At 49.6% G+C, this 25,678-nt stretch overlaps 1 protein-coding gene across 1 annotated transcript in view; it reads right to left on the bottom strand.

The window, feature by feature from the left end:
- Nucleotides 1–592: 592 nt before the first annotated feature.
- Dap (death associated protein) overlaps nt 593–25,678 on the bottom strand; it is a 47,867-nt gene continuing 22,781 nt past the window's right edge. Inside the window, exons 3-4 of the mRNA XM_051151024.1 lie at nt 2,261–2,303; nt 593–967 (exon numbers count right to left, since the gene is read on the bottom strand). Coding sequence (XP_051006981.1) covers nt 854–967; nt 2,261–2,303 — 157 coding nt within the window. The 3' untranslated portion in view covers nt 593–853. The remainder of the gene's footprint in view (nt 968–2,260; nt 2,304–25,678) is intronic.

Below are 25,678 nucleotides of genomic sequence, written 5' to 3'. Positions count from 1 at the left end.
GCTGGCTCAAAGGTCCCTTCCTACATTTGGTTCCATATGACAGAGCAAGGCTATGGGTTCCATGGTGGTGCTTCAGCCAATTCTGGGTCTCCAAAGCGACCCTTGGTTCACACCATGTCAGTAATAATGAAGGAGGAGGCTGACAACACAGTGTACTGCTCCCTGTTAAGTCCACGACTGGAGCACCAAACTGCTCATAAAATTTGAGAAGCTCATCCTCCTTTAGTGACACGGCACAGGCCTCCTGAGTAGTCCCAGAAACGCTGGTGGTATGCATGCAGCGCACAGAGCCACTGTGGCCTGAAGCTGGCGACACTGCAAGACATTGGGATGGCCAGGAGCACCGTCCATGAGCAGCGCTCTGGAAGGTTCTACGGCTGCCTAAAGGAGCCCTTTGCCTTTTCAGAGAAGCAGGGATTCACAGGCGTGAACCCGGGCAGTTCAGGGCATCCTGCGGCAGGACTGACTTAACTGTTAAGTAGCATATCATAGCATTCTGATGTGTTTCTTCTTCTCCTAACCTTATCATATCTCCCCAAAGTGGCCTCTGCTTTTGGGACCACGAGTAAGGAGTTTAGGTGCTTGGCATAGTGTGAAGGACTACCTTTTACCCAGCACTTGCCAAGTTCTACTAATGGCACTTCTGGGAGGTACAGTGACACACAGCGAGGGCTCTTAGAAACAAAGTTTGGGGTCTGAGCTTCTTCTAGTTTTAAATATGGGGGGGGGGTTCTGAATCAACAAAAGGCCACTTTGCTTTGTCTTAAGTTTCTGGACTTAGTAAGGCGCGTGGAAAGCACAAGGTCTTTTGGCCAGGGAAGCATCCTGGGAGGCGGCCTGGTCCGGGCGCTGGTCACTTGCGAGGCTGTTGGATGTGCTGCGTTCGTGGAGACACGTGTTTGTCAATGGAGGCATGTGGCTTCTGGTGGGCCACCTGTGCAGCCGCTGGTGGGAAGTCTTTGTCACCCTGGGAGGAGACAGCAATATATAGGTTGGTTAACAGAGCCCTACCAGTGTCCTGCAGGGCTCGGGGATGAGTTGGCTGTGCAGAAATGGGTTACTGTTGTGGCTAGCGAGGCCCTGCAGGCCACACGGAACTGGGAACAGACGGTAGCATGAGCTCACCAGACCAGTGATGACGCTTGCAGACTTTGCCTTGAGAAGACCCAACTGCCACATGGCTTCTCAGCACTGAGATGGGCATGGGGGTGGGCATGGGAGGGTTTTCCCTGCTAGGTCTGTTTTTCTGGCATCTGAGCTGGGAGCAAGACAGGCCAAATCTAGACTCTCAAGGTGGGATTTGTCAGCATAGCTGTGAGCAGGACTGGGGCCTGGTGTGGGAGAAAATCACAGGGCAGGGTGGGCCCAGGAGATGGAATCAGATGCCACCTGTGGGGCCCTGGAGAAAGGAGGCGTCAGTTGGTTTCTTATGCCGGCAGCGGGCTTTGATCTGGGTAAGAACAGACAGACCATGTAAGCAAGGACTGAGTCTGGATTTACACAAGCATTTAATATTCTTGCACACAGCAGACCTGTCATGGCCTGGCTCTAGGTCTTAAATGGCTGTTCCCAGTAATGGTGGCTTCCCTGGACAGTGGAACTTGGATCTTGAGAAAAGGGCTCCTCAAAGGTACATGGTGTGGCTGGGCATGGCGGTGCACGCTTTTAATACCAGCACTCGGGAGGCAGAGGTAGGCGGATCTCTGTGAGTTTGAGGCCAGCCTGGTCTACAAAGCGAGTTCCAAGCAGCCACGGCTATGCAGAGAAACCTTGTCTTGAATAAACAAAACAAAACAAAAAAGAAATAAAGAAAAGAAAGAAAGAAAAGTACATGGTGTGGCAGAAAACACACATGTAGCCCAAGGGCCAGCAAACAAAAGCAGCCAGAAAGGACACGGAGGGGTGTGCCTGCCTGCAGAACACTAAAACTTCATTCTCAATTCTGCACTGGTTTTCACTAAGTTGCCTGGGTCACACCCTGCACGCTGTTGGGAAATCGGTTGCAGGTCAGGCCACTTAAGGCCCAGAGCCATAGCCTGTGAGGACCAGGCGCTTCCGCAGCATGGAGGCAGGTGCTCAGCTGTGGGAGTCCCCTGAAGTACACTCCTGGAAGGAAGTATGTCAGACGGGTGGCTCCGGTGCTCACTGAAGGCAAAGAGACTGCACGGGGGCTCACGTGCCCACTCTTACAGGAGCAAGTCAGGTGCAGGAACCGCCTCCTCGACCACCCACTGCCCACGCACAGAGGTCACATACTTACCCGGGCAATGACGCCAGAGATGAACACTGTTGGTTTAGGTGGGCTGGAAAACACAGAGAGAAAATGAGGACTTAATGCATGATCCACACAGGGGAAGAAGGAAAGTGACTGCAGAAGAGAACAGAATGGGCAGTGGTGGCTTCTGCCACGGAGGAGGAAAGAGGAAAAGAGGAAGCTGACTTTGACCCCTTTGTTACTGTCAACAAACTGGCTGCAGGGTTCGGAGGCTGCGGGGCTTAGGGGCTGCGGGGTAGGCTCAAGGGCTGCAGTGCTGGGGGGGGGGTGCGTGAGGGCTTGGGTGCTGTGGCTCAGGGGCTGCAGGGCTCAGAGCTGCGGGCTGTGGGGCTGCGGGTTTGGGGGGCTGTGGGCTGCAGGCTGTGGGGCTGCGGGTTCGGTGGGGGGGCTGTGGACTGCGGGCTGGGGTTTGCAGGGCTCTGGGGCTGTAGGCTCTGGGGTCTGCGGGCTTGGGGTACTTCTGAGGTCAGCCCAGGAAATGTGAGCATGGAAATGGATTGCTGCAAACAGCACTGATTCTGCTGAGCTGAGTAAGAGTGTGAGTTTACAGGAAACAGGGGCGTCCCTGAGGCAAGACAGAAGCAGCTTCACACAGGGCATTCCTTTACAGGGTCCCCAGAAGACCACAGCTTCTGGCAATTTCTAACTGGAGAGACTCAGTCAATGCAAACTCCTGCCTTGGTGCCCCCTCCCCCACCACCCCAAGTTTCGCAAATGCAAAGTCGTTAAGAAGCCATTGAAGAGGGAGGGAGGGGGAATGGGAGGATACAAGGGATAGGATAACAATTGAGATGTAATATGAATAAATTAATAAAAACATATTTAAATTAAAATAAAATAAAACCTATGCTCCCCCCTCCCCCAAGAAAAAGAAGCCACTGCCACTTAAAACTTTTAAAAAATGTGTAGGGGCATTTCCCCATATGATCTGTGCACTAGTTGTGTGCCTGGTGCTCTCAGAGACCAGAAGAGGGCATCAGAGCACTTGGAACTGGAGGTACAGTGTGAGCCACCATGTGGGAGTGGGAATCGAACCCAGGTCCTCTGGTACAGCAGCTAAGTATTCTTAAGTCTTCAGCCATCCCTTGTGCCTTTAAGTCTTCAGTTATCAGCAATTCTTAGCATCTTAATTCATAGTCAGCTCCTGACACTGTCATCAGTTCTGAGGATCAGAACATTGCATCAAAGTCATACATGTTCACAAGGGGTAGAGACTGCTGTAATCCCAGCTCACCAGTGGGGCAGCTCTCCTGCCCATCTTCCACGGGTCTATTCCCGTAGGATGCCATTGCTCAGGCACTGCCCACTCTTGTCTATCTGTCTGAGGTAGGGCCTCTCTCGCTGGTTTAGAATGTGTTAAGTGGGCTCAGCGGCTGACCAGTGAGTGAGTCCATGGAATCGGCCAGCACAGGGATTATAAACACCATCTACCACACCCCGCTTCTGGGACTTAGGCTCTCATGCTTGTAAGACAAGGGCTTTCCCAACTGGCCTCTCTCCCCACTCAGTGCACTGGTTCATGACTTTCCTCTGCTCATGTAGCTGCCTCCACAGAGGAACAATCATTGGAAGCAGTCCCAACTCATGTGCCTGGACCACATTCACTTCTATTTGTCTTGGAATAAGCGATTTCTTTTTCTGTGTGAAGAAGGAGCTGTGTTTTGTTCTGAGTGCATGTGGGAGGCATTCAGGGGCAGACTGGGGACCGGGGTAATGACAAGGTAACAGCCCAGAAAGACTGGGGCAGAACATGGGACTGAGAGCAGGTCCTTGGGACACCGTTTGTGCTTAATGCCAGGCCTGGCTGGCGGAAGTTGAGGAAGTATCCCGTGAGCTGCCAGCCCATCTCCCACAGCTTTGCTGATCGGCTCTGCTGTGTGTGTGTGTGTGTGTGTGTGTGTGTGTGTGTGTGTGTGTGTGTGTGTGCATTTGGGGGGGGCGGGGATCCTTTGAAGGAAGCCACAGTTAGGCTTTGTGTGGGTACAGCAAAGGCCACGGTATTTAGAAGCTGCAGTATTGCTTATGTCCTTGGGACTCTAGTAAAAGCACATGCAATTCCCTCAAGTGATTTCTGTTGCTCCATGAGCTGAGGAAACTTCATGTTACTAAACATTTCAGAAACGTCCCCGTATCACTTGGTTTCCCTGAGTGCTTGTGGTGAGACGAAGTGGCTCAGGGTTTTCTCTATTGCACGTCACTTTAACAACAGAGAGGAGGTCCCATTCTAACTGTATATGGCTGCAGAGACTGAGGGCTGGAAGGAGACCCTGGCAGTAAGAATGACCCCTCCTGTCCCTGTCATCACAGGGAGACTTGGCAGGGGACAATGGTCATAGGTTCTGAGCACCAGCAGGAGACCCAAGGACAACACTGTCCTCCAGGCCAAATACTACAAGTGCATCTGCTGCTGGACAAGTCACCACTCCATTTCAAGGAACTCTCAGGGACAGTGTCCTGGAAGGCTGCCTGTGGCATGCAGCGATGAGTAGAGGATGGCCAGCTTTGCAAATGTGCCACATCCTGTACAATGCAGCTACTTAGGAACACTGTACCTGAAACAGTCCTGGCCTCCCTGGACTACAGATAGCCCAGAGACTCACGGGAAGAAATCTGAGAGGGAATAAACCCTGCCAAACTTGGGAAGTAAATATTAAATTTTTGTGTTGGGTTAACATTAAATATTAAAAATTAGTAAACAGTAAAAACATGAAGGGAAAAGTTCAAATATTATCCTTTCAAATTTATTTGGCCATATGTCTTAAAATGTACAATTTGGTCAGAGACTGTGGTACTCTGCAAGCCTCCTCCATGCCTCCTGGTGCTGCCACCTACAATCTGGGGCTCCTTCTAGGCAGGGTGTGTTGCACTGCCAGCTTCCATCAACCTTGGTCAAGATCACGGCCCTTTCTGAGGACCATCAACAGGACCTTCAATTGCTGAGTGACCGCTTCATGCATTTATAAAGTAATTCTGAACACTTGACGACAAAGTAGCTTAAATGAAAGTTCATGACTGAGGGACTCGGCAGCATGGTACAGAGCTGAAGCTGAGCACTTCAGGCCTCCATGGTTTCCATGCCCCATAATTCTGAGGTTCTACAGCCAAGTGGACCGCCGTGGGGGTTCCTTTCCTCTGATGGAAGTCTTTGCATCAGATAATGTTTGGAGGACTCATGACTATTTTCTCTCAGGTAACAACTGTCACCCCTGCCCTTCTTTGGCCTCATGACTCTACAATCTTTAAAATCACTTATTTCAAGGCCAGGAAAAACGATCCCCATTAGAGCAGGAGTACTTCCTAGCCATGGCTGGAAGCTGCTGCTTTGTCACACCGGGATGGAGCAGCTGCTCAGCATCCCGTACACAGGACACTACTGTTTCCCCATCAAGGATCCCAGCAAACTCTCAATGGGGTCAACTGAGCCACAAGCTCTTCCTCCATTACTCCCCATACTTTCTTGTTGAGCACTTCTTATGTGTTCTGGCATTTCAAGGCACCTGCAGAAGGCAGGATGAAACACCCGCAATGCTCAGGGAGTCAGTGACCCTATGGGATGCAGACATCAGGAAGGCTTATATCCCATATTCCTAACTCCCCTGAATTCTGGGGTAGCAATTTATGAAATTAATTTCAATATTTTACTTATTATATACAAAATGCTATATAGCAACATGTCATGAACATTAAAAATTACTGCTAACTTCATGTGATTTTTGCATGTCTATAGGACTTCATAAGCTCCCTTGTCAGTATAATCACTCTGAGAAGCTAAAGTGACAAGCTCTCTCCATTGAGAGTGCTGGATAGGATGAGGATGCCTAACTTCCTTCCCCATGGGATAAGGTTCACTGTGTCTCCTCCGATCCTGCTTGGCCAGTCCAGGTGTCTCCCAGGTGACAGATTTGGTTTCACACCTATATGACATCCTGTTCTTTTTGTTGTTGTTGTTGTTGTTGTTTTTTGTTTTTTCGAGACAGGGTTTCTCTGTTTAGCCCTGGCTGTCCTGGACTCGCTTTGTAGATCAGGCTGGCCTCGAACTCACAGCGATCCCAGTGTTGGGATTAAAGGGGTGCGCTGCCACCACCACCGCCCAGCTGGCATTCTGTTCTAAGGCCATTCACCCCCTGCCTAACACATTCTTTTAGGCTCTCTTCTCCATCTGCGGTTCAGGGCGGTGTGAAGTTTTCCCCAGAGCATCACCAGGTGCCTCTACCACCCACTGGGCCTGTGCCAGGCACCTGTGTTTCCACATTATGCTCCCTAAGCTGCAGAGGGCAGGTAAGCCTGGGCAGTGGCTCAGAAAGTAGCAACAGCTGAGCATCTGCATGCAGGACCTACTGGCCAGCCCCACTTCCTGGCTAGCAATGCGAGGTCCTGCCCTAGCCTTCCTCCTTTAACTCTGGGGAACTGCCACACACATACTCTTTAAAATGCAGAGCCCTTTGTCACCCAAAATAGGAGTCTGTGTAGTGTGTGTGTGTGTGTCTGTGTGTGTGTGTGTGTGTGGGGGGGGGGGTGTCAGTGTCCTGGAAGCCATCTTGTCCTTCCCTAGCATCCTACCGAAAGCCAAAATGATAACACAGGCATTCCAGAGTTGTAGTAACAGAACCTTTTCCATGTGCTAGTTTTGATCAGAGTTGAAGATGCTGAAGCTATTTTCTGCAAATGCTCTCCTCCGTTCACATAAACCCAAGCAGCAGGATTTACATTGCCTGAAGGTTGCACAGCAGCTTAGTGCTGGGAGCTAGACTCAGACCCAAGGTTGTCTGGGGTCCATGCCTACCCTCATAAGCCTTAGTTTGGTGGGCCTCTTATTTGATGCAGCTTAAGGTAAGCCGTGTAATGCAACCCGAGTCCCCTGTTTGACAGAGCTCATTCAAGTCGATGGAAACAGTTGCTTTCTGACTTTGCCAATTCTTTTTTTTTTTTTTTTTTAAATTGCCATTTATGTCTACAGCACTTAACCAGCATACAAAGACCTCATCTGATTCTCCCCAGCAAGTACGTGATCCTCCTTCGGTGTGCTGGGAGACACGGGCCTGAGAGGCATGCCCTGCCTGGCGATCTGCCCCAGCATCACAGAGAGCTCAATTCACAAGCTTCAAGTGGAGTCAAAACTCCAAACTAAGGTACAGAAGACGGCCCCTGCAGGGGAAGGACAGGAGGAAAGGTGGCTTCCGGTCACCTGCAGGTGCAGCTGTGTTCTCAGATGGTCTGTGCTAAGATCCTAGCTCTGCTAATGGTCTGCTGTCGGGCCATGGCTTAACCTTTCTGTGGCTTAGCTTTGCATCTGTAACATGGTCGGCAGTGCACCCCACCTCCTCAGGCACTTGTGTGGGTGTGCAACACATCCACAGCTGAGCATTTAGCATGCGTCACCGTAAGCCAGCGGCTAAGATGTCAAGGATGATGGCGATGCGCCCCTCACCTGCTCCCCATGTCTCCACTGCTAGTTCCTGACCAGCTTGGCTGTTTCATCCTCAGATCATCTAGCCATACGGAGTCACACCCTGTTTATACAGGACAGCGCGGCTGCCACAGTCAGCAGAGAAAGGTCTCACGTCACAACGGGCATCGTCACAGACCCACAGACTGCGCTTGAAGGAGGGCTTTCTGTCTGTCTGACCCGATTTAAACAGTCACTACTTTAGTTCTTAGCTCGCTTTAGTCCAGACACAAATGACAAGCGACATGGTGCCCAAGGGCAGTGAGATGCTGTAGTTGTGCCCTGGCTTTGGGCTCCCTGAGTACATGGGGTGCCAGCCTGGTTCAGGGGAAAGTAGGAAGTTGTCAACAGTGTGCTACCAGTTCCGGAGCCTGATGGACTGTTCCTGGGATGTGACAGGCCAGCTGCACGTGGCAACATCCAGAAATGTTTTCCAGGAGGAGCTGGGAGGAGGAGTCCTGGACAACATCTGGAAAAGAATTCCCCCTTAGAGTGCAAAGTTGCCTGCTGAGTCAGCGGCAGTCCCAGAGTCTTCGTGTCAGTGTCTAGGAAGGGGTTTAGCAATTGCTGGAGTAGGTACTCTCCCTGAGACCAAAGCTGCAGTGGAGTCCGCCGAAGCACACATACAAGGGGGGCCAAGATGCCCCAACACCAGGAAGCCCATCAGGAGCCTAGACATCCAGATACAAGATGAGGAGACACAAGCGTCAGTTCCACCAGGAGGCGCTTCTAGGGCTCACACTAACTGGGGAGGACATCGCGGTCCCTCAGAGGGGCTGCAAAATCATGCGCACACTTCAACTGAAATCGACTGCGCCTTCTCACAAGCCAGGCAAAGCTGATGCAAACAGCTCATGCCTGTGTGGGACTCAAGTGCAGGCAGGGCTCTGAGGCCCCAGGCATGGATTAGAGAGAGTCTGACCGCCTGGAGTGGAGGCAGCTGTGCTGCTCAGTGTGCTGGGGACTTTGTGTGTGTGTGTCGGAGGCAGGGAGCAGTGTCACAGTTGAGCTCTGTGAGTGTGCACGTCTGTCACACATCTGAGGACTCTGAGCACAGTGGCGGGAAGAAGTGGCATGCTTTTGTCAGGACACAGGGAAAGAGGCCCAGTGGCTAGCTGGGCTCCCGTGGATGAGCTCTTCTTGGGGACCCTCTACACGGAAGTAGAGTTATGATAACTTGGAAGCAAATCCTGGAGCTTTATTTCAGCTTGGCTTTGAACCTGTGGCCTTGTGTGCTTCCAGAGTTCCCACTTGGGGTGTGTCCTGAAGCATCTCATAGCAAACAGATGGGAGAGGAGTTCCTTCCTGTCATTCTCCGTCCTCTTCATGCCATCCTGGCCTGGTCTTCTATTATTGGGGTTATTAATTTCACGGACACCTGAGTAATCATTAGCAAGGCTGGTGAGTGGAGGCTACTGTCTCACTCCACTGCACCCAGACAGGCTTTGTAATGGCATTCTGAGGCTGCTTTCCACCTGCTGCCTGTTGTCCCCACAAGATGGTGCTGCTGGTCCTTTCAGAGCTGGTGAAGGCGGAGGCACAGCATCAGGAAACCCGGAGTCCCCTGTGGCCAAAGGGTGGCTACTGAAGAGTCGCTGTCAGGAGGGTCTTAGTGACTAATCTGAGAGAAGGAGCCAAGGCCTCTGCCTTAAGCACACGCAATTGGCGGTTTTCAAGAGGACAAGGGCAGGTGCTAGGTTAGTTCAGACGTGTGGCTCATATTCAGTCTGGCCGAACAGCAGCTGCTTTGCAGTGACAAGTCTTGTCACTGGAGTTGGTCCTCGGTGCCTGTTCCCTCTTGCTGAGCCCCCAACCCAGGGCCAGCCTATTCTCCCACGTGTCCACAGGTGGCCAGGACAAGGGTCCCACGTGTTGTAGCAGCTTCTGCTTGGGGCTCTAATGTGCTTCTCTCTAGATGCCTGGCTACTTTCTGTACTTAAGAGAAGCTAAAACTCCCAGGGCGAGTGTGGGGTTAGCCCGTGTGATATTCACTTGACTTCTAGACAGTTCCAGAAAGTTGTTTGAGGGTTCAGACTCCTTAAGATCAGAAGATTGCATTCCTTCTCTTTCCTGTTCTTACCTGTTTCCCTCCACCCCTTGACACAGAGGACAAACATTGCCGCTACTCCATTACTGACCTTTCCTCACAGACTATACATAGTGATGAACTTGGTGCCCAAAAGCCACTAGCTTTGTCCCACCACAGAGGGGAGACCCCTGGCCACAGGAGCCCAGCACTGCTTTCCCTATAGACTTTCACCACTCTGCAGCACAGGGTGCTGTGTGTGAATGGGCGTGGGTTATGAGACAGAGGTTCTGGGTCCAGATGGGGAGGCTCCTGGCCTCATTATCCACCTGTAAAATGTGAATGAGATCCACCCCACACAATAGCTAATGTTTACATGAACAAACCTATGGCCATATGTAGCACACACCTGTCCACACGCTCACATGTCAATAATGGAATTAATTTTTCTTCTGAACTGTAACTTAAGAATTTCTCTCAGGGACTGGAGAGATGGCTCAGCGGCTGAGGAAGGCTGCTCTAGCAGCGGACCCAAGTTTGGTTCTTAGCGCCCACACTGGAAGGCTCACAGCCACCTGCCACTCCAGCTTCAGAGGATCCGGTGCCCCTGGCCTCTAGGGGTACCTGCACTCACGTGCACACACCCGCACATGCAATGAAAGTAGATCTTTACATAGAGGTATGTCTCCCTCTTTCCTTCTCCATCTTCCTCCATTGTTTTTTTCCTTGATTAGAGAATTTCAAGGCTTCTTGGGCTCATCTGAGGAGTCAGGGTGCTGCCCTAAGCTCTCACTCTTCACCCTAGCATCGCTGGTACCAGAGGACTGGCTGGAAGTACAAGAAGAAAGGCTCCTCCACTGCTCCAAGTGTGAAGCCCTGTCCGCCCTGCTCCTACATGCTCTGTATTTCCAACAGGACAGCTGCCTTCCTTTTCTAGTGTTAGGAAGAACGTGGAGCAACATCAGAGGTAAGAGCACATTTAAACATAAACCAGACTGGGAGGTGTTCTGCGGTCTATCACGCGACAGTGCAGGAGCAAGAAGCTGCAGGTAGGGACCGTGCTGGGTAGCTCCAGAGCCAATGGTGAAGGGTTTTGTTTGGCAAAAGGTAGCTCCTGGACATGCTGAGTCAGGAGTTAGACCTGTCTGCAGTGATGTCTGGAAAGCCTCCTGGAACTGGGTAGGAAGTGCCTGCATGATGTTACCCTGAGCAGCCTGAAAATAATCTGTGTGATCATCAGCCTGTGTGTAAAACCACACGTGCATTAAAAGCTTTACAAGTTACTTGATTTCAGTAAGCAACACACTTAAAGCTATCCCATCTTTGATGCTGAAAGCAGGGATGTTTTTACGTGCGTTCTTTTGAATTTCAATTACCAGGAAGTACCAGGGAATAGTCAATGCTGATTAGGCTAAAAGCTCAGGCATTAGTCGTTACATCGGGAAATAAATTTCAGACTCAAGGGTCATACCTTACAAAGGTATGGTTTCTCAGGGGAGGGTGTCCGCAGTTCAAAGGATAAAGTATGTCATTTTAGACCAACCTATGGCCCCTAAACCTTGAGCTGGGCATGGTGTCACACACCTGTAATCCCAGCATCTAGGAGGCAGAGGCAGGTCAACCTCTGAGTTCGAGACCAGCCTAGTCTACAAAGTAAGTCCAGGCCAACCAAGAACACAAGGCTACACAGAGAAACCTTATCTTGAAAAACTAAAAAATTAAGGAGGAGGAAAAGGAGGAGCAGGAGCAGGAGGAGGAGGAAGAAGATGAGGAGGAAGAGGAGAAGGGGGAGGAGGAAGAGGAGGAGGAGGAGAAGAAGAAGAAGAAGAAGAAGAAGAAGAAGAAGAAGAAGAAGAAAAAGAAGAAGAAGCTGAAAAGACAAGTACTAACAGAGATCCCATCAGACAGGATGTGATGGTCAAACCCAGACAACCTCACCCATCTGCATCTGCTTCCACCTCCAGGTCAGTGGTCACCAGGCGGCAGAGAGTGGTGGCTTCATCTCTGTGTGGTACCTTTGCCAACCACTGAGCCATGAAGCTATTCATCTAGCAAGAACCAGAGCACGTCCAACAGGACAAAACCCAGCGGGGTCAAACTCTGGTGCGCACACACCCAGAGTGAGGGCTTTTGGACTTCACTGCTGGATCCATGGGCCTATCTGTAACCCTCCTTGTCACTGTGTGAGCTGAGAGTATCAGTCACTTCCAGTGTCTGAGATGACAGGTCAGCTGCCATCCTGGTCTGGCAATACACAAACTCAGCTGCTGCCTGTGTGGAGATCTAACTCAGGAACCTCCTTATGGCACTCCAAGCAGGCACTTGGGACTTTACTAGAATTAGAAAAGAGCAAAATATGAAGAAAACCCAACCCACCATCAAATTTGCTCCCTTTCTATTTTTATTTATTTATTGATTTTTTTTTTTGAGACAGGATGTCTCCGTACAGCCCTGGCTGTCCTGGACACACTTTGTAAACCAAGCTGTCTTAGGACTCACAGAGATCTACTTGCCTCTGCCTCCCTGAGTGCTGGGATTAAAGGTGTGCGCCACTATGTCTGGCTTTTTGCTCCTCCCCCCATTTTAAAGTTTTTAATTATTTATACAGTATTTTGCCCACATGTGTGCCTGCCCACCACAAGAAGGCACCATATCTCATTACAGGTGGTTGTTAGCCACTATGTGGTTGCGGGAATTGAACTCGAGACCTTTGGAAGAGCAGAGTGTGCTCTTAACCTCTGAGCCATCTTTCCTCCTTTTAAAAGCAGCTGGTGAAGAGGACAACTTCCGTCCCTGGTACCCTGATGCTTAGAGCAGGCTGTAGGGAGCACAGCAGGAACCCACAGTCACCGAGCAAAGCCTAGTGTCCACCACAGTGTTAGTTGCTATGGACCCAGCAGCAGCAGCACAGGCAGGGCTGACCTAATGGAGTAAGACCTCAGGAAGGTGCTGGGATCTAACGGACACTGTGTGGATGCAGAGCTTGTCTCTCGGGGGTAATGGGCAGGCCTCACTCTACTGGGAAGCTAAGTTTAGAGTTCCGCATTTGTTATCCCTGAGCATTTGTTATCCCCAAGGCTGTCTGGAGTGTTGTGTGGACAATAAGGGACACTGAACTACCCTGAAAACGTGGTCAATGTGTCCCCTGATCTGTAGCGGCAGGGGTGTGAATCCCCTGTGTTTGCACTGTATGTAGCAAAAGTGAGCCTGAAACCCAGAAAGGAGGCCTGTAGGGAGGGGGGCACTAGTGAGAACCAGTCTTGCAGACATTTGTTTTCTTAAAAAATTTTTTTTATATTTATTTTGTGTATATGTGCTGTGTATTTGTGTATGTACATGTGTGTAAACATGTGTATGCCACAGCACATATATAAGAGGAACATTTGTAGGGCTTGGTTCTCTCTTTCCACTAGTTTTGTCCCAGGGATCAAACTCAGGTCATCAGGCTTGGTGACAAGTGCTCTTACCCACTGAGCTGCCACCTCACCAGCCCTAGAGTCTGCTCTCTAGGACTTGTTTCTCATTTAAAATGAGGCACATGAGCAGTACTCCCAGATGAAAATGCCTGTACCTCTGTTGCTTGTTTCATAAAGGCTGGTGATGACGGGGCGGGAGGACTAATTCTGAAGGTGGTTCTGTGATACTCAGGAATGCAGGGGAAGCAAGGCCTCTGTTCATGGTCAGGATGTGGTTTGGTGCATTTCCTTGGTACTTGCCTCAATAAGGAACCAATAGAAACAGAAGGAAAATTCCAGCATCTTTATAGCTCAATGACGGGTCTGAGAGAGGCCTGAAGTGGTTATCAGGGACATGGGTACAAACGTTTTTGGTACTGTAGTTTTCAGAAATGACTGTGGTGGGGACAGCACTGCATCTGTCTTCTGTCCTTTTATTCTAGAACAATTTAAGAAACGAAAGCACTCCTAATCCTTGCTGTCCTCCTGGTGTCCAGCAGAGGGAGAAGACACTTTATTCAGGAAGACACTGAGGAGGCCTAGAAGAATCTGGGCTTCTGTGTCTGTCCAGGTGCAGTAACGGACAGGGCCCTCTTTTATTCTCAAAGGCACACCACACTAAACACTTGTGGGCCACGCCAAGTCATGATACAAGTCTGGAACGATCCTCACTTTTACTCAGGCCCTTAAGACTTCCATTTTCTGGTGGAACCAATGATCAGATTCCTTCTGCCTACTTTGACCTCGATACTCGAGCCAGCAGGTAATGCCAGCTTCAAAGGCTACCACACGTGCTTCCTTTCTGCTATTTTCCCTGACTCTCTGAGGGGAGAGGCGATGCATTGCCAGCTGTGTTTCCATAAGAACCTCCTACCTTCGCAAAATGTGATGGAGGTGTCTACACCCTGGCTCCCTTTGAAGGTCAAGGGTTGTGGGGAGTTTGTTGTACACCTAGTGCCCAGCACACTGCTTGGTACCCACAGAGAAGCTCCTCAGGGGCTAAGAACATAATCGGAGAGCAACATTAGGCTTAGAACAGGTTTCAGTGGCACAGAGGGAGTCAAGGAACCAGAGGCAGCTAAGCCCTGCTCACTTCTTGGAAATGCACGCAGTTACTTATACAGTGTCCACCTCAAAGGCTTGGGCGAGAGTGACTAGAAATGTGTGAATTTATTTTTGTTATCTACCATTCCGGCCGAGCTGGCCCCATGGGCAATGGAGTGCCACCCTAGAGCCCAACTTAACAGGTTCTCCCTTCAGCTTCCGTGCAACCTTCTGCCTCCCACCATGAGCTCAGGCTACGAAGCCTGGAGACTGGGAGTGGGGCCAGGACTTGAATCCATGATAAGGGCTTAGGCGGGGGCAGAAAAGAAGAGAAGGGCAGTGTGTGTGCCCGCTGAAGGGTCCTTTCGAGAGACGGGGCTAAATTTATTAGGAAATAACCCTGTCTCCCTGCTGAATGCTAACCCACAGCACTGGCCAGCAATGGCTGGGTTTCCTCATAGGAGTCTTGCTACATATTCCTAAAAGTCTGCAATGGTCCTGAAAGTCCAGGTGACCAGCATCAGACTCTGGCATGGAAGAAGTTTACCATGTAAAGAAAGTGATGTCTTTATACTGGGTGATGTCAACCACAACAAGAAACTCAGTGCAAAGCAGACCACTACATGCAAGGCCTGTGCTCAAGACAAGGATGCGTGGGTGCTAGTCTTGTCTTCAAGGGAAAATCTGGTGTGCTCTGTCTCCACAGCCAGACTCTAATGCCAAAGGCTCCTTTCTTACCTGGGAACACCTTCTAACTGCTGGGTTCAGTTACCTGCATGGAAACAAGACAGCTGTTTCTATGGATCTGTTTGTCACTGAGCAGTAAGGGCTGGAGGGAGGCGCAGGGTCTGTGAGGAATGGCTCACTTGTGGGTACTGGACCACACTGAGAAGACAGGATGCCCCCCAAAAGGGAAGCTTGCTGGCTGAGGCAGGGAAGGAGCTTTTCTTCTTACATACGATGTATTTTTCCTTAGGTCCTTCATCTCTCTCATCTTACACAAAATCCAAGTGTAAGGTACTGGATATGTGTGCGCTGATCTTCAGGGCGCAGAGAAGAGCTCAGCTGTTTCTAGACTCATGGCAGGCCTGGGTGTGGGCAGGAAGTACACCTCAGACTCCTGTGTGGTGTCCTCCTATTTGCTATGCAGCAGGCCCTTTCAGCTAGAGACAAGTGTGTGGGATTCTATTTTAGAATTCTGGAAGTGTCATTTTGAGAGAGTAACCTGGTAGAGTTAGCTCTAAAAAGACTCCCCTAACAATTAAAAGCAATAGACCAAAGGAGCCATACGGGATGAATAAATTATTAAACTACTAGGAAGTTGCTATAAATATGCATGCAATTCAGTAATTCATAATGGACGAGCAGAGCAAGCTCTGCTGGGTTTAGCAGCAGCTAGCATCCTGGGGCGTGTGCCAATGGCTTCTTGACAGACAAGCCTGGGTGCAGGAGTGTGAGGCGCCTTCTGGAGAGAAACCCTTAGCACGCGGGCCATGCCAGAGAGGAACACCGGAGACTTGAGAGCCTTTTGCTGAACTGAGGGACGGAGCATGTCTCTCAAACACTAAGGCCAGGAAAAGGCACATTTCACTCTCAGCTCTCTGCCTCAGTTTCCACTGCAGCTCCAATCTCTTCTACCAGGAACCACTAGGCTTCCAGAACTCTGTTCCCTAAATTAAAAAAAAAAAAATCTGCTATTACCAGATGTGTGGTGAAGGCAGGGCATGTGTGTTCTGTGGTGTGTGTGTGTGTGTGTGTGTGTGTGTGTGTGTGTGTGTGTGTAGGTCAGAGGGCAAGTTTTCAGAATTGGTTCTCCTTACTGAAGGCGGGGCACGTGTGTTCTGTGGTGTGTGTGTGGAGGTCAGAGGGCAAGTTTTTGGAATTGGTTCTCCGTACAGAGCACCAAGCTATCTGTTGTTTTGGCTGCTCTGCGATACTCCTGCCTAGCTGGTTCATGAGCTTCTGGCGATTCTCCTGTTGCCAGCTCCTGTCTTGCTCTGGGAGTGCTGTGATTGAGATGCTACTGCACCCAGTTTTCTTAGGGGGGCAGTTCTGGGGACTGAACTTAGTCTATTAGGTTTACATGGCAAATTCTTTTACTCACTAAGGCATCTGACTGGCCCCCAATTTTCCAACTGTTATAAAGGGGCTATGTTCTGTAAGTGTGAAAAGCACCCCACTTTTAAGCACAACACTGCCCTAAGGAGGATGAACAAGGGTTCCCAAAGTCACTTCAGTGGCACTTTCATCAGCACGGGCATTTTAGCCTGGACATGTGAAAATGGAGCAGATTCCTAAGCCCTCTGTATTGCTCACCTGCCTGCCCTGGTGATACTGGCCTTTCTGCTCTCTGTATCCTGTGTGTTTCTACATCACTACCTCACCCACTAAGACAGAGGAACGGACCTGACAGAAACAAGATGGTAAAACTGTTAGGAGGTAAGGAGAACGGTGGGCCTTTTCCTTGCATTGCCTGGAAAACATATGGGCAGTTCCACACAGGATCTGCAGAGAGCAACACTGCCAATTCAGTTAAAACCAATTAAAACCACCTACCAGGCAGAAGAGATGGTATAGCTCTTTTTGCATTGACATCACTGAGTTCAAACACTCTTGTGGCTTTACAGAGTTTCACTGAAATCTGTGCCTGGCTGTCCATGGTCCCTCTGCCCTCATGTGTATGCAGGCCAGGAACACACAGCACAGATCAGACACCTAACTGTTGGTATCTCTGGTGTGACTGCTGGGACCCCTGGTCACCAAAGCTTTATTGTACATCCTTACCTGTCTCTTGCAGACAGATGACAGACAAACAGACAGACAGACAGACACACACATGCACACACACACACACACACACACTCTAAATCAACAAATAAGTAAGTACATAAAAAGAAAAACAAAAGCTATTCCTACATGAGCCGTGATGGAAGATTCAGGATCCAAGTGCACAGGTTTGTCACCCCAGCCTGAGCTTCTAGCCATTGATGCTTCTCTTAAACTTCAAGCCCTGAGACCCAGTAAAGTCCCTGCTCTACTGTATGGAACACCCCCAGTCGCTGAAGGCTTGGTCCCTTAGTCAGCAGTGCTATTTTTGGAGATTCTGGAAACTTGGGAGAGGTGGGGGCCAGCTGGAGGCAGGTCACTGGGACAAACCCTAGGGCTTCCCCTAGGGGCTGGCCCTTGTTCCTAGCCTCCCTCTCTGCCTCTTTCCTACTGTGAGTATATGGCCTCTGCCTAAAGCTCCTGACACCTTGATGCTCCTGCCTCACGTTGGGCCTACAACTCAATGAGCCAAAGACTGTGGATAGCAATGCCTCCTTTTAACTTGTTTTCTCTGGCATTTGTCACAGTAATGGAAAGAGTGACTGACACGCCTACAGGATAGGGCTGTCACGAGGGTTGATCTGTGCCACAGAATGACTGCGACCATTGTAACAGGTTCTCAGAACCTGTGACCAGACACACTATAGTACAGAAGGGTGGTGGTTCCCTAACAGGGGGACATGTTTTCCAACATATTACAGACTTAGTTCCTTCACTCATATAAAGTTTGTGTTTGCTGGGGGGAAGGGCTACAGACAGTACAAGCAAGATGGCAGGGGAATATTAAAATCCTATAAGAAATCAAGACTTTGGAAGGCAATTAGAAACATCCCATAATAACAATCTGTACACAAACAATTGGTATGTTTATTATAGACACTTCTGCTTGTGCATAAGTCACATTTCCCTTAGATAGCCTTGAACTGTGGCGCAGTCTTAAAGGGAGCTGCAGCTGTGTTCTCTGGTCCCTAGAAACAGGTCTCACTGACTGCCATTCGGCAGCAGCATGAGCAACCAAGGTGCCGCACCATGAGGGTACACTTTGCAGAAGATGGAGGTGAGCTGCTTGCTATGGAAGACAGACAGAGAGGCCCAGGTCCAGTGATGCACAGCTGACTTGTCTATGCCTTGTCACTCTTGCCTGGTATACAAGACCTAGAAGCAGCAGACTCCCAGACAGGGATCCCACCATTGGAGAAGGTCCTCACCCCCCCAGGTGTGATAAGTGTGCCACGCTACTGCTGGAAGGTGCTGAGAGTAGAGCAGCACTGATGGGCAAGCAGAGCTGTGTGGCTTTCTCTGAGACAAGGGCCCCATGCTCTAGTGTACAGTGAATTTCTAAGACCTGCCACAGGATGGCCAGGACCCCCTGACTGTGAAACTCTATCAAAGTGCTTGTTAGGACCATACTAAGAAAGGGCTTCGGACGATGATGTATAAAGGCCTGCAGCTGGCTTAGCTGTTGGCTGGGGTGGATGGCGCCTCTCACTGGAGCCTGTGGCCTGGCTAGGGGAAAATTCCCAGGCTGTGGTAAGGGTGAGTCAGACTGGAAACCTAGGCTGGGCTGCTTGCCAGCTGCTGTACCTATCTTTCTTTAGCTTTCAACTCAAGTGGCCCTAGCCCCTCTCAGGGGAACAACATGGTAGTTGTGGGTAGAGGAGTTGGTTGCAGCTGACAAGACATCAATGCATCCCCACTGCTGAGGACGACCAGCGACCACTACCCATAAAATACTGCATCTTTCCATGTGAGAGGTTTTTATTTTATTTTATTTTGTTTTATTTTATATTTCATTTCTGACCCAGAAACTCAGGCTCTAGGGATGAGATGACTTTCCATGGGCACAGAGATGGAGCTAACAACATCTAACTAACCCTTCCTCCCTAGCCATGTGCCTACCATGCTGCACCCTTCCCTCGGGGTGGCGGGGACGCTGGGCTTCAAGAGCAGTCTCTCCAGCCAGCAGGCCTGCTCAGTGTACTCAGAGACATGGCTGGTCCGCACGCAGAAATGACTAGGGCAGGGAGAGAGGCAAGCCTTCTGATGGATGGTCAGTGGGAAAAGCACAGGGTTTGAGGGCTGAGTGGCAGTCTGCCCAGTGCTTTCCTGCTTGAAAATGGAAAAAAAAAAAAAAAAAAAAAAAAGAAAAGAAAAAGGGAATTGCGATTGGCAGAAACCCTACATCCCGTGGATCATACTCTACCCCGAGATGTTAAAGCAGGTCAGTTGGGTTCCCAGGTGACATCTGTTGACCTTGAGATCCACCACTGACAATGTCCTCAGGACCTGGCAAGAGTCTTCTTATTTTTGTGGAATTGGGGACTGAACCAAGGACTTTGTGCATGCCAGGCAAGCACTCTATCAACCACTGAGCTACAACACTAGCCACCCACAGATATTTTTGAAAATTATTTTATTTTACTTTATTTTATGTATATGGGAATTTTACCTGCATGTATGTCTAAGTACCCTGGAAACTACCTGGAGTTACAGATGGTTGTGAGCTGCCAAGTGGGTGCTTGGAATTGAACCTGGGTTCTCTGGAAGAGCAGCAAGTGCTTGTAACCACGGAGCCATCTCTCTAGTCCCCCCCTCAAATATTTGTTGAAAATAGCTGTTGGATGAAAAGTAGGTAAACAGCACCCCTCTCAACCAATACAATAATACTTAAACACAAGTCTCGGGAGTGAGTATGTTAATCAGGTCTGGAGATCAGTTCTCTGACACCATGGGAAGAAGAGGGCAGGCTGCATCGGGCAAGGAGGATGCCAGCGTAGCTCATCACCTGTGCCCCTGACCATGAGAACCACCATGAAACCTCAACACAAGCTATTTATGACTTTCTGCACATGTCAACCTGTCACATGTAACAGTTAACTTGATGATCCTAAATTGAGTCTGACAGCATGTCTCTTGATACATCCTGCCCAGATTTAGCAGAGATAAACAACGTTGTTAATTTTCCAACAGGGCAAGCACACATCGGCCCAGGATTGCTTGGTGTCCACCTTTCAGCAACACTGTCCTGGCTAAGTAAGCGCTGTGGCCAGTGTTTGCAAGCATGATATCCAATGGTCATGTAATTATTGTATACCACTTTTATGGGGCAAAAAGAGTATGACAGAGAAATACAGAAATCACAAGCCATCTATGAAGAATCAGTGAAAAAATGAGGTCAAATAGGCCCAAAATTTAAAAAACAAAACAACTCCCCTCAAAAACCTAAGCAATCAAGCAACAACAACAACAACAAAAACCAAAACCCAAACCACAGCCAGCATGCAAGGGTACAGGACAAAGCCTTTGAAGTCTCAATGTCTGTGGGTACCAAGAAAGAAATCTTTTTAATCTAGCTCCTTTCCATGATGGAGACTCTAAACTCTCAATTCTGCAAGTGGGTGGCTGTCAGCTTGTTGCCGTATTTCATCCAGGCTAGAGTGATGCCTAGTAGAGATACTTTAACCACTAACGGTCATGGCCTTCTCACCCCAGCACCCATGACTGACACATGACAGCTCTTTACTGAGGTTATGTTTCCCCACTGTCCTTTAAGGTCATCAGTGGGGAAGAAGCCCGCACAAGCGTTATCAATGAGCAAAGCCGCAGTGCTAGACAGTGCCCCACATGCCAAGAGACCCTCTGCACACTGTATGCTTCAACCACTGCTGCCACAAAGTGCTGACACTGTAGGGGACGGCCACTACTCAGGGCCATATTCCTTGATGGCATGTCAGTGGTGAAGCAACACAGACACACATACCCCACACGGTTGTGCCAGGTCTCTCAGCCTTTGTGAGAGGACTCTAGCCTGACAGAGAGAAAACAGTCTCCATAGCTTCTCAGATACAAAATTAAAGAATGATAAAAACCCATAGGGACGTCCTTAAGCTACATGCATGCACACATGCAAACCCATGTGCACGCACACACCTTCCCCTTATAACTTGATATTCATATTTGCTGGCAACCCTGGTCTTTTAATGGGGCGTGCATTTCTCCACAGTACCTCATATGAGAAGAGCCAGTCAACTCGCAGAGCAGCAGGCCTTTACTCTCCACCCTCGCATCCATCAGGAACACTACTTGCTGTTGTTGACCGTGTGCTCTGTACGTCCTTGGGACATTGGGGAAAGGGAGAAACTTCAAGGGGAGGAGGCACTTGCAGGTCTGACCATTAGAAGACCCAGGTAAACCTATGAAACAAGAGGTTCTGAGCTGCAGAGATGGCTCAGTGGTTAAGAGCATGTACCGCCTTTCCCAAGAGTCAGAGTTTGGCTCCCAGCACCAATAGGTGGCTCATGACCACTTGCAACTCCAGCTCCAGAGATTTGGTGCCTGTAGCCTCCAGCTACCTGTATTCATATGTACATACTGACACACATGTACACAGCTGAACAAATGAGCAAAGGGGAAAAAAAAAAAAGAAACCCCAAACGCAAAAAGGTCCTGAGCATTTTCAGTAAAGGGAGACTGCAAGCTATAGCCACTAATTAACACAGCCCTTTCCAGAGAGCGATTTTGTCACAGGCTCCTCCAGGCCAGACACTCAGGCAAAAGAACAAATGTGTGAAATCAGGCTCCTACCTCATTATAGCTATCTGGACTGCAGTGGCTGTGTATTTCATCACGTGCCTTCATCTTACCCTCATTAGACTGTTGAATCATGACACCTTCAACACTGGGTACCGAGAAAGGACCTGTCAATCTAGCTCTGCCTCTCAGGGGCTGTTTGCTAAATTGTGTTTGCTAGGTGTCTGTTTGGACGACAACTGCAGCAAAATGGCAAAATACAAATGGTGCATTGTTCAGGTGCAAAGAAAATGTACGGCTACAAAAGTAACCCTGTGAGGAGCGACTAACCATTGGTGGGTGCAGCATCTACTTCCTGTGCTCCACGCAAACATTGCACAAAGGTTCTCTGTGAAAGCTTGGCAGCATGAGGCCAGCGGCTGGCTCGAAGGTTAACTGGCACATTATGCTCTTGCAGAGGACCTTGGGTTTGGCTCCCAGAACTCCCTTGGAGGTTCACACTCATCAGTAACCTCACATCCAGGAGAGCCAACGCTCTCTTCTGACCTTCTCAGGCATCGGGTACCTACATGGTGAAATGTATACATGCAGGCAAAATACTCACACAACAAATAAATCCCGGCTTCTTTAAAATAAAAACTTTACAGAGCGTCTAATCCCCAAGTGGGGTAACTTGTAAACATCTGGAAACTAGCTTTTCAATAGAGACGGCTCTGCGAGGACCAGCCAGCAAGCTCTCCACAGGCCAACTTGTGTCTTCTAGCCTCCTCCAGGAGCCTCACCAATCTGGACAGTTACTAATAATGCATGCTGAGTTCTAACTGTTAGTCAAAACTACAGACTCTCATTTTTATCTCATGTTCTTTCTACCACAAACAGAAGAGGACACATGCAAAATCCTGGTCACTAGACAAGGAAACGGGCACCAAAGCTCCATGCTCTACCTGGGGCCACCCAGCAGTCATGAGCCTGGCCCCCAGACACAACTGGGGGGCCAGGCGCCAGACTCCCAGGCACTTCAGGGCTTCTTTTGTTTGCTTCGGAAGGGAATGGTCCATGCATAACTCTGACTCTTGGAGGCTGACGATATGGCCCTAAGTTGTTTAATTTAGTATCACACATGTAGCCGATGACTGAAAACGAAATTGTAAAGCAAGAGTCAAACTCAAGCCCCAAGGTGAAACTTCTCCCTGGCACACTGCCTGTGAGGCAGGAGCGGAGGCTGAAGGGAAGGGGGTCCTTCCTCTCCTCAGCTCAGGCTGTCCAGGCCTCTCATTCAGGAGGAAGGATCTGAACTACCTGAGACACCTGGGGATCCAGAGATGCTGCCCCACCCTGCCCCGCCCACTCCCTGCCTCTTTCTCTGATATTTCCATTTCTCTGGCTCTGCCTCACCAGGGTCTGTCTGCTTTTCCATTCTGGCCCAAGGAAAATAAACTCTTCAGTCTTCATCTGTCTGCCTGCGGCCCCACTGGTACCACGCCCTTCTTCTCGGTTAAGGCCAGTTTTGTTTTTTCCACTTAGGATCCCAACAGGCGTTAACAGAGATGACTCATCAGTTTTTACCCAGACTCAAACTTCCCCCTATTTGTGTTTTTCCTTCCTGACTTCTTTTCTTTGCAACCGCCTTGAGGACTTCCAGTCTCTGAAATCAGGGACTGTGTTATAGTGAGTCCAGTTTGGAAGTACGGGGTCTCAGGTCCTCGATTGGTTGGTTCCTGTGTGGCCTGTCACTTTGCACTAGCAGCTGAGAGAAAAAAAAATAATCCTTCTGCAGAAACCTGTGCCACTTGTACCAACACCTGTACACCGCTTGTAGAGTGACTGCTTAGTGCCTTGTAAACCTCAATGCTGACACTCAGGGTAGGTGGAAAGCCACCTAGAAGTGGCCCCTTCTGAGATGATCTTAGCTGGAAACCAGTGCCCAGTAATGCAATCCTACTCTGTAGAGAGCCTTCACCCCAACACTCTCTCCTCAAAACCTGCCCTAGGCCTTTAGGGGAAACCCACTAGTCACCAGAACAGAGGCCACCAGGGGTGCCAAGAGAGTGGCAAACACCTCTGAAATTAGACATTCGTATCAAATCCCAGTTCTGTCAGTTCTTTCAGTGTGCTCTGAGAACATGACCTTTGCCCTTCTGGGCTGAGCTCCACAACCATAAGATGGAGCCACAACAGACTTGCAGCAGGAAGTGAAGATGGAAGCAAAAAACTAGATGAGTCTGAACTTGGGTACCATTTGCCATTATTTTGGTCCTGAGACTTTCTGAACAAGGCTGGGTTGCTTGTTTAACATCCAAAACAATCTTCTAAACCTCTTATCCTCCAGGGCCTGGGGGTGGGGTGGGGCACCATGTCATTACAAATGCAATAGGCTGAACGACAGACTTTGTGAAGCAGGTTAGAGTCCTGTGAAGAACATTCTCAACGCTCCCCTGTGGACAGTTCTCCCGCATCTGCCTCCTTCTCCCCTCAGGAGACCCTGCAAATCCACAAGTCCATTAGGGAGCTGTAAGAACTCTCATGCCTGCTCTGCCTTTTAGAGTGTGCACTGCACAGGCTGGGGTATGTGTATGCCTTGGAGGCTCCCCTTCTAAGCGCCCTGGGCGTGAAGAGGAGATGAGTCTCAGGGCCAGCAGACACATTTAAGAGATTTCAGAGAGCAGAAAGGAGAGAGAACGAGTATCTAAGGCCTCTCTTTTCTCTCCAGCTCACAGAGATGAACAGGAATAAACGCCAGTGATGCTACAGCAGCAGCCCTGCAGTACCAATTCCCACAGCGAGACAGCAGCGTCCTGAAGACCAGCTGTCACCTGTGCACGCAGTGGGATCCTTGCAAGAACACATCCCTGAAATGAGGGTGGCTGACGCTGCACAGGGCTCTGGCAACATCCCTCTCTTCTCTGGAGATGGGGACACAGCTCTCATGACTGCAGACGCCAGCAGCAGTCTCAGGAATGAGGAATGAGAGATGAAGTCTTTCTTCCTCTATTCCGGATGTATCTGGGAGGGGGCGGTGCTTAAGCCTCCGTGGCTTGGAGTGCCTCCATACTTAGTAACGCCATCTTGGCGGTATGTCTTGGCTCCAATGATCCAGACTGCAGAACTATGAGGTATCCATGGAGAACCAATTCTCAACTTGCCAAGGCAGCAGGTGGCTGACCCGGAAGGAGACGACAGAGGCAGATCAGGAGCTTGTGAGTAGAGAAGCGGCCATGGTCAAGACAGTGGCATGGTAGGGGGACAGCCCATAGACTCATGTGAACCCCAACTCCACCACCTCCATCCAAGGAATGGAGAAAGGGCTGCCTGGGAAGGCAGAACCACAACAATCAGGTGTGGGTGGGCACGTGGCCCTGTTTTCACTGGGGAGGGGACTTTCTCCTGACACTCAGGATGTGAGGGACCGAGAAGAAAGGGCTGATTGCTTGGTTCCAGCATGAGAGCTGAACAAGAAACCTGGGAAACGGGATGGAGGCGCAAGTTCAAGGCGAGAATGGCATGCTCACTTTGCAGCCAGTCTGATATGTTTCTGCATCCACATGGAGACAACCAGCCAATATGCAATTAATAGGAAAGAAACAGCATCAAGGCAATGTCTTCTTCTTCCCAGGGTGTGAACAAGCATGTGGAGGCCAGAGGCTGATACCGGGTCTCTTCTTCAACAGCTTTGAGACAGGCTGTCTCACTGAACCTAGATCTCTACAGCTCAGCTACGCTGGCTAGCTGGCAAGCTCCAGGGATCTTCTGGACTGTGTTCCGCAGAGCCCGGATTACGGGCTCACACCACCAAGTTCAGCTTTTATGAGGGTGCTGGGGACTGAACAGTTTTCCTGTTTATGTGACCAGTGCTTTATTGACCAAGCCCTGGTTAACTTTTTTTTTTTTTTTTTTTTTTAAAGATGTCCACAGCCCTGGTTAACTTTTTTTTTTTTAAGATGTCCACAGCCCTGGTTAACTTTTTTTTTTTTTTTTTAGATGCAAGAGAAGTGTGGCCTTATTTTGTATTTGTTTGTCACTGGTATTTATTTACAAACATTTAGACTTTTATGGGTTGTGTACTTTTGACCTACTGG

The sequence above is a fragment of the Acomys russatus genome, chromosome 9 (assembly GCF_903995435.1).
Source record: "Acomys russatus chromosome 9, mAcoRus1.1, whole genome shotgun sequence".
Classification (NCBI taxonomy): domain Eukaryota; kingdom Metazoa; phylum Chordata; class Mammalia; order Rodentia; family Muridae; genus Acomys; species Acomys russatus.
This window is presented reverse-complemented; position numbering and strand designations above follow the sequence as displayed.